At 41.3% G+C, this 20,160-nt stretch overlaps 1 protein-coding gene across 5 annotated transcripts in view; it reads right to left on the bottom strand.

Moving 5' to 3' along the window:
- LOC109913187 (transmembrane protein 87A-like) overlaps window positions 1–18,653 on the bottom strand; it is a 64,196-nt gene extending 45,543 nt beyond the window's left edge. For 2 of the 5 annotated variants that reach the window (XM_048618251.1, XM_048618252.1), the window contains exons 1-6: window positions 18,477–18,653; window positions 17,637–17,703; window positions 16,923–17,014; window positions 14,297–14,416; window positions 4,771–4,821; window positions 4,201–4,260 (exon numbers count right to left, since the gene is read on the bottom strand). In XM_048618251.1, the coding sequence (XP_048474208.1) occupies window positions 4,201–4,260; window positions 4,771–4,821; window positions 14,297–14,416; window positions 16,923–17,014; window positions 17,637–17,703; window positions 18,477–18,602 (516 nt within the window). In that variant the 5' untranslated portion in view covers window positions 18,603–18,653. The remainder of the gene's footprint in view (window positions 1–4,200; window positions 4,261–4,770; window positions 4,822–14,296; window positions 14,417–16,922; window positions 17,015–17,636; window positions 17,704–18,476) is intronic. The other 3 variants (XM_048618254.1, XM_048618253.1, XM_048618250.1) reach the window with 2 other exon arrangements.
- Window positions 18,654–20,160: the final 1,507 nt, after the last annotated feature.

Below are 20,160 nucleotides of genomic sequence, written 5' to 3'. Positions count from 1 at the left end.
AAGGTAGGCCACGTGGAGGAGAAGCACTGAGTACTTGATCTGAAAGCCCCATTTTGGTCCCACATTTTCATCTAGATCTACATTGGTAACATTTCTGACCCTTGAGATGGAAAGAGAAAGCAGAGCAAAAGGAAGTGGTGGGCAAATGGGCCTTGTAATCACATACCAATATAACAGAGGGCAGCCTGAAAAGCAGGAAGAGAGGAAGGAGGAAAATAGCCTTACCAAATGAGTGGTCACCCTTGTGGTTTTATTTAGAAATTTCTGCTCATTCTTTAGCTCCTTCTTTTCTTCCTTACATTTGCACGAGGTAAGTTCAAATTGAATTCATCAATTTGGTAATGAAGACTGGTACAAAACTGGAATCAAAGCTACTTGTCTGAGGGAAGGGACCTATCCAGTCTGACCCACTTGTCTATCCCCACTGTAAATGGTTTAACCTTCTGAATATCCATCAAATCTGCTCAGCAAGCTCTTCAATTGTACAAGGAAATAAAGCAAGATCTTGTCAGTCACACACACCAGCAGTAAATTAAATAGTAATCACTAACTACCTGTTTGTCAACTTGTGCTTTAGTTTCTGCAAGCTTGAAGACTGAAGGGAGGAGGAAAATAGCTGCTTGGTTGTGTAGAACTTGAGTAATAACTATGAAGAGATTCCGCAGGACAGACATGCAAGAATACAAAACTCCAAAGCGATGACTAGAGTACACACGCCAACCAATCAGCACCCGTTCTTCATGCAGTCTAATCGGTCCCTTTTTGACAAAAAACTTCAGCTAAGAAAAGCCCAAGAAATGTCTCATTAGTTTTTAGGCTCCAAGTAGGAGACACACGCGTCTCAATCTCAGGGTTAATAAGTGGGATAGTAGGGGAGTCATGCAGTGTCTGGAAGTTGAAAGGAAATGAGAGAGCAACAGTCAAAGAATTAATGAATATAGTCACATGAAGAGCACAAAAATTTTAAGAAAAAAGGCAGAGGAGGGCAGAGACTAACAGGCATATAGCTTGAGACAGCATAGATATAGAGAAGCTAGCTCCTCTTATGGGAGAATCAAAAACTGGGGTCACTGTTTCAAGATCAGGGTCACCCATTTAAAACTAAGATTTTGAGAGCCCTGAGACTTTGGAACTCTTTGAAAAGATGGTGGAAACAGAATCTTTGAAGTTTTTTAAAGTAGTAAATAGATTCTTGTTAATTAAAAAGGCAAGAGTTATCTGGATAGGTGGGAATGCAGAATGGAGGTTAGAGCAGCGATTATCTTATTGATTGGCAGAGCATGCTTGAAGGGTGATATGGACTACTCCTGCAGCTTGTTCACAGTTGTAATTCACCTGTGCCTGGGATTAAGCACTCAACTCTAAACCAACATGGCAGTCACAATGTTCCATTCATTTACCTTCCCAGCTACATTTTATGGAAACAATGCTGTCTACTGAGTTAGAGAATCAATTTTAGATGACTAAAGTTAAAGCTAGTCAATTGTTGCTGCTCAGTAAATGACATCACAGTTGATGAGTAAATATGCTGAAGGTGTTACACCAAATCATACCTCTCAAGCACAGTGCGGCAAGAACTAAAGCAATCATTTTTTCGTAATGTTTATGCAGAAAATGTTAACAGCACATTTATACTTCCAGTACAGTGCCAGAATGAAAGTTGGAATTTGCAGTCACTTTAAAGGCCGCTTGAATCCAGAGTCAGCAAATATGAAGAGTAAGATAAAGATAATAGTCACAAAGACTGAGGTCAGTGGTTTTCTTGAACTGATAGTGATTCTCTCAGCAGCCTCTGTACTCCTTTATACAAGTATTTTGAAAGGGATAGGAAATAACCCTCAGCATGAAGTAAACTAAAGTTCTGATCTCAAGGCGTGAGGTTGGAGTGCTGTACCCAAGAATACCTATCTTGCATTCATTAGTAAGTTACAAACAACTGGTTGACATTGGGTAAACTACCAGTCCCTGGAAATAGATTATATTAATGAGTACTCGGGGACAGAGGCAGTCCTCATTAGACAGTTAGTTATCTTCTTCAGATGGAAGATGAAGAAGGAAAAATGGAGCAAGACCAAGGGTAGAGTTTCCCTACACGTCGGCCACAGAGCAAAATGCTGCCATCATAAACTATCGAGACTGATACACACCGAGGTTGTTGGCTTGCTCGCCAAGCTGGCTGGTTATCGTACAGACGCTTCATCACCATGCTAGGTAACATCAGTGTGGCCAATGAAGCAATGTTGTTCTACTCCACTTAGTATTAATATAATCCTGCCTGTTAAGATGGGTGGTGTCATTTCTGGTTCTGTTCTGCATGGGTTTGTATATGGGTGTCTAATTCCATATGTTTGTTGATTGCACTATGGGTTGAAAAACCAGGCCTCTAGGAATTCCCAAGAGTGTTTGTGGTTGGCTTGAGCTAGGATGGTCACGTTGTCCCAGTTAAATTGATGGCCTTCATTGTCCAAGTGCACTGAGATGAGGGAAAGTTCGTCATGTCGTTTTGCTACGAGCTGATGTTCATATATCCTCATGGCTAGTTTCCTTCCAGTCTGGCCAATTATAATGTTTATTACAGTCAATGCAAAGTATTTTGTAAATTACATTGGTCCTGCACATGATAGGTATGGGGTCTTTGGCTCTTGTGACTGTTTGTGGCTATGGGTTTGTGTGCTACCATTATTCCAAGTGGTCATAGGAGTCTCGTTGTCAGAGCTGCAATGACTGCAACAAACAAACCTAGCACGGTGACAAAACAGCTGTACAATAACTAGCCAGCTCGGCAAGCAAGCCAACAACGTCATCCACAATCCAAGCTACAAATCTTTTCAAGAACCTTAAACTGATACACACTTTACCAACTGTCTGTTCATCGTCTTATCAGAGAACCACTCTCAACCATCGAGAGTCACGGACTTTTCTGGTATATTTAGCTCATGTATTAGACCTAAACTGTAGCAAACTACTTTAAAATTAGTTTAAAATCGTCAACTATCTTGGGAACATGTGGCTCCCAAACCCAAAATCTTCCAGAGAGGGCTGTTATCGCATGAGTTACTGTGTACGGACAGGACAAACACATTCAGCATGTTTGAATTGTTTCAACACACCTCATCTCGTTATCACATCTCCCACAAAATCATCACACTAGATCAGCTGAAAAATCACCACAGGGTGAAAAAACAGAGCCAAACAAGAGTTTAACTGAGGAGAGGTCTTTCATCTTCATTAAGGTACTTCAGATCATAGTCAGGGAAGGTGAAATGTGATATTAAGGGATATTAACAAAATTACTCTTACCAATTCTTTGAAGTACTCCTCCCACAGTTACACAAAACATGCTCATGATAAAATACATGGCATCGTCAATTGCGGAAACAAATGGATATTAAGATTTTGGAGTTTCACAAATTGGTAGTCACATATCTAAAATTCTCTAATTCGTTCTCTGTCAAACTTTGTCAGACTGGCACTTCCATACAAATAAGAGTGCTCACTCCAATGGACTAGTCAATAAAGATAACAACTGGTCTGTGCCAAGTCACCTGGCCTCACCAAAGTCATGCCAACCTCTGAAACAGACTTTACTGGGTGAAAGTGTCAGGTTTGAGTCAAGGAGAATGGTCTGTGAGTACTCACGATCTAGACTCACAAATGAACACAGGTACTTGGCTAAGGTACTGTATCATGTCTAATGGAACTACACTCCATATAAATTTGCACTTTCAGGAGAGGAGGGTTAACAGTGAAGAATGCAAAGAAATAAATTCAGGAGTAACTTTCCCAAGACTCTAAGGCCTGAAAAATAGCTTTTGCAGATTGTAAAGTTCCAGATGTGGTACCCAAATTTCTAAAGATTTAATTCAATGACAGACAACCAAGCACTCTTCACTTGGACAATGAACAAAAAGAGAAGTTGCTGGAAAAGCTCAGCAGGTCTGGCAGCATCTGTGAAGAAAAAAAATCAGCGTTAACGCTTTGGGTCTGGTGACCTTTCCCCGTTCTGAGGTTGCCAGACCTACTGAGCTTTTCCAACAACTTCTGTTTTTGTTCCTGATTTACAGCATCTGTAGTTGTTTCAGTTTCTCTTCGCTAAACAGTCACTACAGCTACATTTCAAAATTCATTGCACTGGATTTATAAAAATAAATCTAGATAATCTCCTTCAACCCCAGCGTACATATCGTGCTCAAGTCTTACCTTCTTGCCCTCTGTACTTCTTTTGGCAACCGGTTTGGGATTGACTTCAGGCTCAATGTTCTGTGAAGATTCATTTAAAGTAACATTCAGAAGAGCCTTAAGATACAAGCTACATTGTACAATACAAATTTCTTAGATGATTCAGACAGCAAGAAGCTGAGTCGCATAAACTAAGAAGTCTCTCGATTTGATTCTGAACTGTGTTGACAGAGCCAGGTGAACAATAGGAACTTGACAATTCGGATCAGCGCATCTGCTTTAAGGAAACGTTCGGCCACTGGCATGGGAAATGACTGTAGGGTCAACACAGGTATATCTACTGTTCCTAAGTAACTCATTAGAGGCCATAACTCACTGGATTCAACTCACTGAATCATCTGGGTGATGCCATTCTGTTAATGGAGAGAGACTTCCACCGCAACTACAGTGATAGATTAATATTGTCCTATAGGCTTCACAGAAAGAACAGTTACAGTAAAAGCTGTGAGATTTAAACACTAACTACACGAACATGCCAACCATGGGATTGAGGAATGCTAACTGCCAACTTTTACAAAAACTGTTGCTTACCGAAGTTCTATTCAGCAACGGCTTTGGTTGGTCAAAAACCTTTACCGGCAGCTGAAAAAGAATTCAGATATTAAATACTCAGATGTACAAGACTATTTGCATTTGTGGAACATCTTTAAAACAAGAAGCATTCCAAGGTATTTCAAAGTAGATTTGTCATTAGTGTGATAGCACTTCTGGGTATAAAACCAAAAGGAAACTTCACTGAGGGCTTGTCGAGATGCAGTGGAATTGACCCTAACTCTGAGCCAGGAGACAGGTTCAAGTCCTACCTACAACAGAGATATAACATCTCTGAACAGGTTGATTAGGAAAGGAAACTTCGCTGATGCAAGTATGAGTCAGGGACCTGTCCTGACACACATTTCTCCCAATTTCCCGTCCTGCAACTCCATCACTGTGGGGATAGGGAAAAAAATAATCAGCCTTCAGGCATAGGATTGTTGTTCTCAACAGATTTTCATCAACTATATTTTAAAGAATCCATCTGTCTGACCCAGCACGCCATCCTATTACTAACAAATGCTGGGACAGTCATTGTTGACCAGTGATGTCTGAGCATCAGTGTTAATTTTAGAACATTCAAACATTAAATTGCTAAAATGAAACATTGCCTTTGTAAGAGAAATTTCCTCATCTTTTCCTGCAGGGATAGCAGAATAGACATAATTCCTTGAAAAATCATTTTCTAATGAGGAAACTGACATGTTCACAGTGTACACATGGAACAGAGCCAACATGCAGTGCTATCACACTGGAATGGCATGGACTTAAATGATGGAAATCAAGCTTGGACGACAAACCAAAAGGACTTAGACACCAAGGAAAACAGACCATTTCACTCAAACCAAAGGCTGCCAAAGCCTTGCAGATACATCTGAATCTTCAGGAATGGAAAATTAATTTCCTGGACTTTGTTGCAAGGAACCCAAAATAAAAATTCAGTGCATTAAAACAAAATTGCGTTTCTTTCATTTTCATGAAACAACTTAATTAACCATCATAAGAATGAGAGATAGAACAAAGTTTCTAATCCAGCGGGTATTTGAAGGCTGAATGTCATGTGATGATTATTTATTTTATTGAAATCAAATGCAACACAACTATCCTAATTCATTCTTTACCAGGGAGGTTACCTCTCTCTGTTGCTCATTCTCCTGTATTCTTTTAGAACCAAGCTTAATATTACTTAATCACAACCTTCTGATTTGATTCTCTTCTATCTTGCGATCCATGGGCAGTTATTTCCAAAGAGTTTTTTTTGTTTAGTTATTTTTGAAGAAGTAACCAAGATAACTGAAGGACAGAGCAGTAAACTTTAGTAAAGCCTTTGGCAAGGTTCCACATGGTAGACTAATTAGTAATGTTAGATCACTTAAGATTCACAGTGAGCTTGCCAACTGAATACAAAGAGAATAACAAGGTCCCGGTCTAGGCCCGAAACGTCAGCCTTCCTGCTCCTATGATGCTGCTTGGCCTGCTGTGTTCATCCAGCTCTACACCTTGTTATCTCAGGTTCTCCAGCATCTGCAGTTCCTACTATCTCTACTACAGCTGAATACAAAATTGGCTTAATGGCAGGAGATAGAGTGATGGTGGAGGGTTGTTTTTCAGACTGAAAGCCCGTGACCAGCAGTGGGTCCATAGGGATTGGTGTTGGGCCCACATTTGTCTGTCATTTTATATAAATGATTTAGATGAGAATATAGAAAATATGGTTAGTAAGTTTGCAAATGACACCAAGATTGATAGTATAGTGGAGAGTGAAGAAGGTTATCCAAGATTACAAAGAAGTCTTGATCATTGGGTCAATGGTCTGAAGGGTGGCAGATGGAGTTTAATTTGGATAAATATGAGGCATTGCATTTTGGTAAAACAAACAAAGGCAAGACTAACAGTTAAAGTGAACCCCTAGGGGTTCAGGTACATAATTCTTTGAAGTTTGCATCACATGTAGGTAGGGCTGGTTAAGAAGGCATTTAGCACGCTTGCCTTAATTACTCAGACATTTGGTATAGGAGTTGGGACATTATGTTGAAGTTGTACAGGACACGGGTGAGGCCTTTTCTGGAGTACTGCATCCAGTTCTGGTCTCCCTGTTATAGGAAGGATGTTATTAAGCTGGAGAGGATTCAGAAGAGATTTACCAGGATGTTGCCAAGAATGGAGGGTTTGACTTATAAGGATAGGCTGCAGCTTCTTTCACTGGAGTTTAGGAGGGTGAGAAGCAACCTTATAGAAGTTTATAAAATTATGAGGGGCACAGATAAAGTGAATTGCAGTTATCTTTTCCCTAGGTGGGGGATTACAAGATCAGGGGTCATAATCTGAAGGTGAGAGAAGTAAGATTTAAAAAAAGCCCCAAGATCAACTTTTTCCAGAGAGTGGTTAGTGTGTGGAATGAACTTCCAGAGGAAGTGGTGGATGCAGGTACAGTTACAACATTTAAAAGACATTCAGATAAGTACATGAATAAGAAATATTTGGAGGGATCTGAGCCAGGCGCAAGCAGGTGGGACTAGTTTAATTTGGCATTATGGTCAGCACGGGCTGGTAGGACCAAAGGCTCTGTTTCTGTGCTGAATGACTCTAAGGAGTCTGATGAATAAAATAGCTGAGCTTACAGATTGACACCTCATTCCCAAGCATTCTCAGTTATTACTGAAACATTTCTTAAAGGAGGACAGGAATGACAGCACAACATTACCAGTTACAAGGTTTCCACCCTGTTTAGTGACAGTAGATTATATTGATCATTACCAGTATGGAGGCCATACTAACTGGACTGCAGACCAAAAATTTAATCTGACACTTGGATAAGGATAGGAACAGGGAGACAGGGAGTGGGGAGAGGAATCAACACAAGTTAGGCAGATTCCAGCTCTGAGGGTCTGAGATTAATATCAGGCAAAACTGGTGTGGTCGAATAGTTGAAAGCAAATTGAGGTTAGTGACTTTATCAAACTGAATTATTTTTTGATTAATTGTTGTCACATGTACCTAGGTACAGTGAAAAGTGTTGTGTGCTTGACAGGCAGATCGTACCATACAAAGTGCATCGCAATAGCAGAATACAGGGTTACAGCCACAGAGAAGGTGCAGAGAGAGATCAGAATTAACATCTGAGACATTTGTTCAAAAGTCTGATAAGTGGGGAAGATGCTGCTCTTGAAATTATTGGTATGGGTATTCAAACTTTTATACATTCAGCCGATGGGAGAAGGTGGAAAAAAAAAAAGTATAACCAGGGTGGGAGGGGTCCTTGTTAATGTTGGTTGTTTTCCCGAGGCAGGGAAAGTATAGATGGAGTCGATGGATGGAAGATTGATTTACATGCTGGAATGGACTGTGTTCATCACTCTCTAGTTTCTTGTGGTCTTGGAAACAGCAGTTGCCATACCAAGCTGTGAGGTACCCAGATAGAATACTTTCTATGATACATCTATAAAAATGTGGACAAGCCAAATTTCCTTAGCTTCCTGAGGAAATAGAGATGGTGTTGTGCTTTCTTGACCATCGCGTTGACGTGGGTGGACCGGGACAGATGTGTTGGTCATCATCACTCCCAGAAACTTGACACTTTGACCAGCTTCACCTCAGCACCACTGATGCAGACAGGGGTTTGCCCCCTACTCTACTTCCTGAAGGCAATGACCAGCTCCTTCATTTTGCTGACATTAATGGAGAGATTGTTGTCTTAACACCATGCCACTGAAGAACTTAGTAGTTTTCCTGTATTCTGTCTCGTCATTGTTCAGATCCAGCTACAACAGTGGTATCATCAGCAAATTCGTAAATGGAGTTGGGGCAGAATTTGGCCAAACGAACAGTCATGAGTGTTTAAGGACATAATTACACAAAAGAACAAAGGCAATCCAAGAACAAAAGAAAAATAGGGTTAAGATCAATTGCACGAAGGTGGAGGGGACACAGGAGGAGGTCCAGATAGGGAAATGTAGGCTTACAAAGCAAAGGATATGGCCCCAGCGCAAGCAGCAATTTAGGTAAATGATAGCCAGAGTGGGACAGGAAAGGAGTAGCTTTATTAGGATCATAGCATCCCTAGAGTAGAAAGAGTCCATTTAGCCAATCAAGTCTGCACCAACCCTCCAAATAGCATCTACCCAGACCCAGACACCCACCCTGACCTATCCCAGTCACCTTTACCATTGCTAACCCACTTACCCTGCATTCCTAGACACTATGATGGAATTTATCATGGCCAATCCACCTAACCAGCACATCTTTTGACCATGGGAAGATACCAGAGCACCCAGCGGAAACCTAGGCAGACATGGGGAGAACATGCAAACTCCATACAGACAGTAACCCAAGGCTGGAATCAAACCCAGGACCCTGGTGCTGTGAGGCAGCAGTGCTAACCATTGAGCACTGTGACACCCCACTGTAGGATATCATCGGATGTTACTATAGAATGAAGTAAGTTTCACAGGAAAAAAAAAGGATCTTGGGTCAGAAGACGGAGAATCCATATTGGATAAGGTAAGAAATAACAAGGAGAGGAAGACACAGGTTGGAGTCATTTATAGGTCCCATAATAGGAGCTTATAATGGTACAGTAGCTCAGCGGTTAACATTGCTGCCTCACAGCGCCAGGGACTTGTGTTCGATTCCAGCGCCTGGTGACAGTCCGTGTGGAGTCTGCGCATTCTCCCCATGTCGGCATGGGTTTCCTCTGGTTGCTCCGGTTTCCTCACACATACCAACAATGTGCAGGTTAGGTGGATTGGCACACTAAATTGCCCATGGTGTCCAGGCTAGGTGAATGCAGGGTTACAGGGATGGGGTGGGTCTGGGTGGGATGCTCTTTAGAGGGTTGTTGTGGACATGATGGGCTGAATGGTCTGCTTCTGCACTGTGGGGATTTTATGATTCTTTAGTGAGGGCATGCAACAATAAAAGTAGATTAATCATGGAGTCTCTTTCATCTACATGTCAAGTGTAAAAATCAAATTGGCAGAGGTAGCCACGAAGAAAAATTCAGACTGTATCCTAGAAAAAAAAATATGTTTTAGCTCCAATCGGGGTCAGGTTATTCTGGATCTGGTGATGTGAAGTGAGGCAGGTTTAAGAAATGATGTCAGAGTAAAAGAAGAAAAAGTCACTGATAGGCATAGTCTATAAGCCACCAAATAATAACATCACATTGGGACAGGCAATAAACAAAGAAATAACTAATGCTTGTAAAAATGGTACGGCAATCATTGTGGGAGATTTTAGTCTACATGTCGATTGGTCGAACCAGGTCAGTCAAGGCAACCTTGACAGGGAGTTTGTTGTATGTATCCACAACAGCTTTCTTGAACAGTATGTAACAGAACCGACGAGTGAGGAAGCTAACCTAGATCTGGTCCTGTGTAATGAGACAGGGATAATTAATAATCTCATATTTAGGAATCCTCTTGGAAGGAGCGATCACAAAATGGTTGAATTTAGAATACAGATGGAAAGTGAGAAGCTAAAAACCAATGCCACAGTCCTGTGCTTAAACAAAGGGGACTACAATAGGATGAGGAAGGAGTTGGCTAAAGTAGACTGGAAACAAAACTCTGGAGAGACAGTTCAGGATCAGTGGAGGACTTTCAAAGCAATTTTTCAAAGTGCTTAGCAAAAGTATATACCAGGGAAAAGGAAGGACTGTAGGAAAAGAGGTAATCAGCCATGCATGTCTAAGGAAATAAGGGAGGCTATCAAATTGAAAGATAAGGCAGACAAAGTGGCAAAGACCAGTAGGAAACTAGAAGACTGGGAAAATTTTATAGGTCAGAAAGCCATAAGAAAGGCTATAGAGAAAAGATAGACAGATTACAAGACTAAACTACCTCAGAATATAAAGACAGATAGCAAAAGTTTCTATTAGTATATAAAATGGAAGAGTTGCTAAGGTCCTTTAGAGGATGAAAAGGGGAATTTAATAATGGGAATTAAAGAAATAGCTGAGGTACTGAACTGGTATTTTGTGTCGGTCTTCACAGTGGAGGACACAAATAACTTGCCAGTAATTGATGACAAAGAGACCAACATAGGGGAGGACCTAGACACTATCATTATCACGAAAGAGGTAGTGTTGGGCAAGCTAATGGAGCTAAAGGTAGACAAGTTTCCTGGCCCTGATGGAATGCACCCCAGGGTACTAAAAGAGATGGTGGGAGTAAAAGTAAATGCACTCGTGGTAATTTTCCAAAATTCGCTGGACTCTGGGGCAGTTCCAGCAGATTGGAAAATAACCAATGTTCAAAAAAAGAGGTACACAAAAGATGGGGAATTGTAGGCCAGTCAGTTTAACTTCTGTAGTGGGGAAAATGCTTGAATCTATCATTGAAGAAGAAATACCAAGACATCTAGATACAAACTGCCCCACTGGGTAGACAACACAGGTTCATGAAAGGCAGGTCATGCTTGACTAATTTGCTGGAATTCTATGAAGACATTACAAGCATGGTGGACAATAGGGACCCACTAGATGTGGTGTATTTGGATTTCCAAAAGGCATTCAACAAGGTGCCGCACAAAAAGTGGTGCACAAGATAAAGGTGCACAGCATTACAGGCAATGCATTAACATGGATCGAGGATTGGTTAACAGGAAGCAAAGAGTGGGGATAAATGAGTGCTTTTCTGGTTGGCAAACAGTGACTAGTGGTGCACTTCAGGGATCAGCGCTGGGACCGCAATTGCTTATAATTTACATAGATGATTCAGAGTTGGGGACCACGTGTAGTGTGTCCAAGTTTGCTAATGACACGAAGATGAGTGGTACAGCAAAGTTTGCAGAGGACTCGAAGTTTGCAGAGGGATATAGATAATTTAAGTGAGCGGGCGAAGGTCTAGCAGATGAAATACAATGTTCATAAATGTGAAGTCATCCATTTTGGTAGGAATGGTAAAAGGGACTATTACTTGCACAGTAAAAAATTGCAGGATGCTGTTGTGCAGAGGGACCTGGGTGTCCTTGTGCATGAATCGCAGAAGATTGGTTTGCAGGTACAACAGGTAATTAAGGCAGCAAATGGAATTTTGTCCATTGCTAGAGGGATTGAGTTTAAAGGCAAGGAGGTTATGTTGCAGCTGTATAGGGTGCTGGTGAGACCACAACTAGAGTATTGCGTGCAGTTTTGGTCTATTTGAGAAAGGAGATATTAGCACTGGAGGGGGTACAGAGGAGATTCACTAAATTGATTCCAGAATTGAGGGTTGGCTTATGAGGAGAGGCTGAATAGACTGGGATTATACTCACTAGAATTTAGAAGAATTTTATGTTTCTATCTTAACATAAAATTATGAAGGGAATAGATAAGATAGAAGCAGGGAGGTGCTTTCTACTGGTGGGTAAAACTAGATCCACAGGGCACAGCCTCAAAATAAGGGGGAGCAGATTTAGGACTGAATTGAGGAGGAACTTCTTCACCCAATGGGTTGAGAATCTGTGGAATTCCCTGCCCAGTGAAGTAGTTGAGGCTTCCTCATTGAATGTTTTTAAAGCTAAGACAGATATTTTTTGAATAGAGAAGGAATTTAAGGTTATAGTGAGGCCATGAAAAGATCAGCCATGATCTTAATGAATAAGAAGAGCAGGCTCAATGTGCCAGGTGGCCTACTCCTGCTCCTGGCTCTTATGCTCTATGTTCTAACCAGGGTCAAGTTATTCTGTATCTGGTGTTGTGTAATGAGGCAGGTTTAAGAAATGATGTCAGAATGAAAGATCCCGCAGGAAACAGGAACCACAACTTGGTAGAATTTAACATTCAGTCTGAGAGTGATGAATGTGGGTAAGAAACAATAGTGCTAAACTTAAATCAGGGTAATTACACAGGGATGAAGGCAAGATTGGCTGGAGTAGACTGGGAAATATTTTTAGCAAAAAAGACGTTTGATGAACAATGGCCAACATTGAAAAAAAAACAGTTCATGACTCACAGCAAATATATATCCCAGTGAGGAAGGAGGATTCCAAGAAAGGGAAGAGCAACTATGGTTAACTAAGGAAGTTAGGGACAGTATCAAAACAAAAGAAAAAAATGTGGTAAACCAGAGGTCCGAGTAAGTTTTTAAAGCAAAATAAAAGACTAAAAAAGAGAAGGGAAACATAAACTATGAGGGGAAACTAGGAAGTAATATAAAAACAAACAGTAACAGCTTCTTTAAATATATAAAAATTTAAGAGATTTAACCTAACTTGTCATTGGGAAAATGTTAGGGTCAATTTTAAAGGACATAATGGTATATTATGAATTTCTAAATGCTCTAATAAAGGAAAGTCAGCAAGGTTTCATGAAGAACCAATCATGTCTAATAAATTTAATAGAATTTATCATGCAACTTGGCAAGAGGAACAGAGGAGTGGAATATTACTAAAACAGAGAAAGACTGCAGAAAGCTGCAGCACAGAGGGATTTGAGAATCCTTATGCACGAGTCAAAAAAAAAACTAGCATCCATGTTAAGCAGATAATAGGGGAGGCAAGTAGGCCTTCAATTTCAAAGGGCACGGAGTATAAAAATGGGGAAATCTTTCTACAACTAAGCAAGGCCCCAGTCAGACCACATCCTGAATAATGCAAGCAGTTTATATAATGGAAGATATATCAGCATTGGACTCATGAGGCTAATCAAGACATGCAAGATACACTAACACTGGAGGCAGTCCACAGAATGTTCACTCGGTTGATACCAGGCATGGAGAAATTGAGGAGAGGTTGGGTCTGGACTCTTGAGTTTAGATGAATGAGAGGACACTTTATTGAAACAACAAAGATCCTTCGCGATCTTGACAGGATAGATGTAGAGAGGTTGTTTCCCCTTTGAGAGCATTTGGACCGCAGGGCACAATTTGGGAGCAATGGCTGGGACATTTAAGATAAACGAGGAGAAACTTCGTCTCTCAAATAGTGAACCTGGAATTCTTTACTGCAGAGGACTGTTGAGGTTCCATCAAAACTGTTCAAGGCTGAGATGGACAGATTGATTAGCGAGGGAATTATGAATAGGCAGAAAAACAGAGTTGAGGATTACCAGATTAACCATGATCTCAATGCATAGCTAACTTGATGAGCTGAACGGAAACTTCTGCTCCCATGTCTGGAGGTTTTATTTGCTACAAGTAGGCCAGACAATTACTTGAAGGTACTTAATCTCAGAGTCATGATTTACACAAGGGAGTTGGATAAACACCGGAGGAAAGAACTGAGGTCGAGATCACAGGGTTGTACATAAAGACCTGATAGAAAGAATTGATTCAGTCTATACTCAAGCTGTTCTGCAATTGTCCTTTGATACAAACTGAAGCAAGCTGCACTGGATGAATACTGAACACATTCACGTGACATTCCTCTGTTCATTACTTGATCGCAGAACCATCTATTTTAAAAAGATTACTGTCAAAGTTAAAGCCATAAATGGGAAATCACAAGGGTGTGCATGAAGGGACTGAAAACATTCATCATTTGACAATAATCCAAGGCTCACACTTTAACATCACATCCATAGTTTGAATGAAAAGCTACCTACCTCCCCATAAATGGAGTTATTTTGACATTTGAAAAGACTGTACGAATGTAGAATGTAATAACCACTTCCATCTTTACGCTGTTCTGTGGCAGAACCAAAATATTTTGCTGCTGTGTCATCCTATAGGAGAAATATGAATTATTATAAACAATGGAACACATTGAGAATTTTATACAAAAGGGCACTTTGGGAAGAAGGGCATACGCAGTTGCTTATAGTTTTACGTAAAGCTACCACTTACTAAATTACAACCACTTGTACTCAGTGCTATGTAATTAATGCCAAGTGCTCCATCACTTCACAGCTCTGCTCCATACAAAAGTCCCTGATAATTTCATCTGTTGCATGGTCTACCCTCAACAATATTCTTCCCAGCCGTTCCACAAGCTAGTCAATGATCTTACCAAAGGGTGAGTGTGGACAGGATGCAGACAGATGGGGAGAATGACTAACCACTTCCACTTTTCAGCTCTTCTGTTGTTTACTCTTGTAGAGGGAGAGTATCTTACAGTGGAACTTTGCCAGATCAGTCATTTCTGACCACCTCTGCCTAATTCTTTGTTTATAAGGAACAACAGCTGAAAAGTATTGTCCTTCTAGTCTCTAAACCATGAAATGGGACCCTTGTGATGGTAGTATCCCTACTTTGGAGTCAAAAGTCCTGGAGGTTCAAGTCCCACCTGCTCCAGAGTTCCACATCTGGACAGGTTGATTAAAAACATCTAAAACTATGAAATTCAGCAATATAGCCTTTCTACCACAAAGTGGCGCTACACAGTACTAGGAGGACACTAATGTGTTGGCCACTCATGACAAAATGCATCCATTTAACACAAAATCAAGCTGAAAAATTATAGTCGAATACAGGCCACAGCTGGTACCCATACAACACCTAATGCAAACTGCAGCTACTTCCTGTCAAATATGGTACACCTGCCAAATGTGAAATGGCTAGTATAACGCAAGACTAAAATGTTTCCGTTATTTTAAATCACTAGGTCTTGAGAACATTTTTTTAAACCCCATTATCTTCCCTCCAAAATTTTGCTCAGTAGCTTAGCCTATCATTAATTTAAAATTATACTGGTTATAATTTCACTAGAATACAATGAAGATACTTGAGAAAACAATGTAGGTTATTCAATACAGGCAAAGAAAGGGTAGTAACTTGGAGCATCTTCCACAACCTTCAGAATGCTATAGTCAACAAAAGCCTTCAGTGAATCAATGCTGTATACAGAAGAATTGTGGAGGCCAATTTGTGCAAAACAAGTTCCTACAAATAGCATAATGACCAGATTTTCTTTTGAAACAGGTTGCTCAAGAGATACATGTCGGCTACAGTTCCCTTGCTCTTCTCAGAAGTAGTACAACAGGATCTCAAACATAAAACAGCGCTAACGTCACTTCTAAAAAGGTGACACTTTAAATAATACAGTACAGACTGAAATAAGAGTGTCATACAGGAACACAAGTCCGAAGTAATCAAGCACCAAAAGAACAGTAGAGGGCAAGAAGCACTTGCTTAGCAATAACCTGTTCACTCCTGAACCTAATTACAATTGGTTCAAACACGGACAAAGAATCCAGAGCTGAGAGAGTGACTGCCCTTGACATCAAGGCAGCCATTGACTGAGTATGGCATTAACAGCTCAAGCAAAACTGGAATCAATTGTTACTGAGGAAAGCTGTCTGCTGGTTGGAATCATACCTTGCACAAAGAAAGATGGTTGCAGCTACTGGAAGTCAAACATCTCAATCCCAGAACATCTCTGCAGGAACACCTCAGGCAGTAGAATCATAGAATCAGATAGTACAGAAGGAGGAAGGGTCACCCGACCCGAAACGTTAACCCTGTTTTTTCCTTCACAGCTGCTGCCAGACCTGCTGAGTTTCTCCAGCAACTTTGTTTTTGAGTACAGAAGGAGGCCTTCAGCCCATTGAGTCTGTACGCCAAAGAATAGACTACCATCTACAGTAGTCCCACTTTCCATACTAGGCTTAAAGCCTTGAATGCTATGATACTTCAAGTACACATCCAAGTACTTCTTAAGAATTGTGAGGTTGCCTGCTGCAAATACCCTCCCAGGCAGTGCATTTCAGACTGCATCACCCCGGGTGAAAAAAAGTTTTCCTCATATGACCTCGTTAACTTCTGCTTTTCATTTTAAAAGTCTGCCCCTTGTTATTGACCCTTCAACAGTGGCACCCACTTCCCACAAACAAATGAAAAATTAAATTTAGGAATATCTGGAAACTTTGAGATAGAATATAATAATCAGTAAGCTATTAGTAATGTGGAAATGCTCGGTGTCCTTCTGGATGGATAAATTGACAGGAAAATGGGCATCCACATCTGTAAGAAATTTCACAAAATAATACTGTAATTTGCCATTGATCCAAAACCACAAATGCTGAGGAACAACAGATTAAGTGATGTATGGAAGAGAATAGATTCCTATAGCAGACACAGGCTGCTTCACTGTGTTGGTTCAAGCTGAAAATATACCCTTTCCAGCATTTTCCAGTTTAAAAAAAAAATCACCATTCAACACATCCACAGTTTTAATGTTACAATCACCAGTAAACATAAAACACAGTGATAACCAGAGCAAACATGACTTACATTCACTGCAGAATATTCATCAAAGCAATGAAAACTTCTCAAATACCATGAGACGTTCAGGTTTATTTCAGAGTCACACTTCTCCTGGGTCCCTGAAACACAAGAGAACATTAATTGTCCCTAAGGAACTGTCGCTGGTCTAAAGTTAACACACCTACTGTTTCTATGGCTCCCTGATCCTTTCTTCGCAGATGGCAAAACACTCAGGTGCCTTAGGTGGATTGGCTTGGCATTGTTTCAGGACATCAGGAAATCACAACAAACCCAGAGGGAGAAGGTGCTTTGGATTCACGCGCAATGCTTAAGACATGAAAATGAGCCCTTAAAATTCTTTGGCCAAGTGCTTTCAGAAATGTTTTGGAAACATGGTTAATTAACCAGACCCAATTTGTAAGCAAAAGTAACTCTCCCTTTATGCTACTACTAGACTTGTGCCATTCTCTGGCTGATGGCAGTTTTTCTTTTGCAAATGCACAATTGGAGGTACAATGGAGGTCAACATAAGTCACGATTCCCCATTTACTGTGGGAAGCAGCCAATTGCATTTCCTTCTCCTCAGAACACCCCGAACAGAAAAGTGGAACCTAAAGGTACAGGAGGAAGATTCTGCATTAGTCTCTTACAGCTCAGGAAATTGCAGTGCCAGGGACATCCGAATTAAGCCCAAAAGCAAACACATTCACCACTGGATCAGGGTGGAAATACAGTACTCACACTTCAGGGTAATGTACGAGCTGTTAAACAATGTTTTCTTCTGTAGAAATTGAGTTTGAGATTGATTCTGGAAAGAAATAAAACAATTGAATCAAGCAATGCAAAGGAGAAAGCCATTTGGCCTATCACATTAGCTTCCTGGTCCTTTTTACTGGAACAAGTTTGTTTTTATTTCAGATTTTAAAAAAATACTGCAGTACAATTCACAAACTGCTACAATGGGATTTGAATTCTGATCCTTCAAATTATTCATTCATTAATATGGCCACTACAGCAAAAAAAAAGACAAGTATCACCCCAACCTAATGGGTATCTATTTAACGTAGCAACTCTTGCCGGAATGAGGTCGTTCCCTCTAATTTTAGGTACTCCTCGACAAATATTTGCGTTCAGTCTATTTCTCCAATATGTTTAATCTAGAGCTGACATCATACAGCAGAGCACAATGAATGCAAGGGGCGTTTCTCTGCTGTCGCATAGCTGAGCAATTTACAGGGAATACTGGTCAGATCCAATATTTTAACAAGTGGTCATACTTCCTTCATAAAGTTCCAGTGACTGCAGGATCTTCAACAGAGCATCAAGATGCACTGCAAATAGGCGAGGGCCTGCAGAAGAGGGCAGTAGATTTGGGCGAGAGTCCGTCCCGGTCACAGCGAGGACCCAAGGCAGCGGGCTGGAGGTAACGGGCCCGGGGTCAGGCTATGACCGAATGACTGCGGGAAATAGCCCGGGGCAAGCGGCCAGGGCAGTGGCAACTCGAGTCTGCCTGCAGTTCCAGTCCATCAGGAGGCGGCAGCAATGCGGCTTAGCCTAGAGCCTCTTCTAGCTCACACTTACCCCGCCAACTCTTAGCCTCCACTTGCCGGCCTCAGAGAGGCCCAGAGCGAGTTCTGGCGCTGAGACGGCACACGTAAGAAACAGCAGGAGCGAGTACGGGCCGAGCGGCCTCCTCCCCACCGCCATCTTGTTTACACTGAACGGAAGTGGCTGCCCTGCTGGTTTGTGGCGTCATTGCGCACCATTTGCCCACCACAACGTCATCCATTGTGGTCTAATCGCGTTAGCTGTCAATCATATCTGGTCGAAACCGCGCCCACCTCTTAAAGGGACCGCTCCAACACAACTCCCACATTTCCCCAAATAGTAAGTGTTGTTCTGGAAATTAGCGTGGGTCCCACCTATATGATGAGTAAGACGAACATTGTTGGTTTCATCAACTGTATTTAGAATGACCATCTTTCTCTCACCTTCACCTGTTCCATCTCTGACTTCTTCCTGATTTCTGATAACCAGCTATTAACCATGTCCTGCAATGGAGTCTTTGCATTTGAAATGTTACTTCTGGTTCCCTGTCCACAGATGCTGCCAGATTAGCTGAGTTTCAACCGCTACAAGCAACTTGACTACACTATCTCCCACTGTGCTTCCCAACAATGAACTCCATTCTATTCTCTATTTCACTGTCCCCATTGCATCTGATATAAAAAATCAACCTTCAATTCTAAAGCTTCTAATATGTCCTTCTTCTTGAACCAGTGTGATGCCATAATTAAATAGATAAGACCATAAGACCTTAAAATATAGGATTAGTAGTAAACTGTTCAGCCCATTGAGGCTGCTCCACTGTTTAATGAGATTATGGCTGATCTGATAATTCTCGACTCCATCATCCTGCCCTTTACCAATAATGCTTGATTCTCTTCCTCCCTTCTATATGTAGACAGGTCACTTGTGGTGATTGAAACTCAGCAGATCTGGCAGCATCTGTAGTGAGAGAACGAGAATTAACATTTCAAATCCAAAGGCTCTGTTGCAAGACATGGTTAATAGCCGATTGTCAGAAATGAGGAAGAAGGGAAGAATCAGAGATGGAACAGGTGAAGGTGAGAGAAAGGTGGCGCACTGTTATATAGTTGGGAAAGAGTTGCCTTGAGAGTCCTCAACTTTGAACCTTAACACCATGAATTCTTAATGCATCAGGTCAAACATGTGCAAAGAAACCTCCTGCTGACTGAGAAGGGGCTTTCAATGTTCACACCAAGAGTGGCTTAACAATACCACTACTGATCGAGCTGGTCAAGTCCTAAGGACATAGCTGCTAGACTGGGTTTGTGGCAGGTGGTGAGGGACCCAACAAGAGAAGAAAACATTCTTGACCTCATTCTTACCAATCTGCCGGCTGCAGATGCATCTGACCATGACAGTATTGCTAACAGTGACCATTGCACAGTCCTTATGGGGACAAAATCCCATCTTCACATTGAGAATACCCTTCATCATGCTGTATGACACTATCACCATGCTAAATGGTATAGACTTCGAACAGATCTAGCAACTCTAGACTGGGCATCCATGAGGTGCTGCAGGCTATCAACAGCAGCAGAATTGTACTCCAGCACAATCTGCAACCTCGTGACCCGGCATATTCCCCACTCAACCATTACCATCAACCCTGGTTCAATGGAGAGTGTAGGAGGGCTTGCCTGAAACAGTATCAGGCATACCTGAAAATAAGATGTCA

Source organism: Rhincodon typus, chromosome 39, assembly GCF_021869965.1.
Source record: "Rhincodon typus isolate 14 chromosome 39, sRhiTyp1.1, whole genome shotgun sequence".
Classification (NCBI taxonomy): domain Eukaryota; kingdom Metazoa; phylum Chordata; class Chondrichthyes; order Orectolobiformes; family Rhincodontidae; genus Rhincodon; species Rhincodon typus.
Note: the sequence above shows the minus strand (reverse complement) of the source record. Positions and strands in the feature narration are given on the sequence as shown.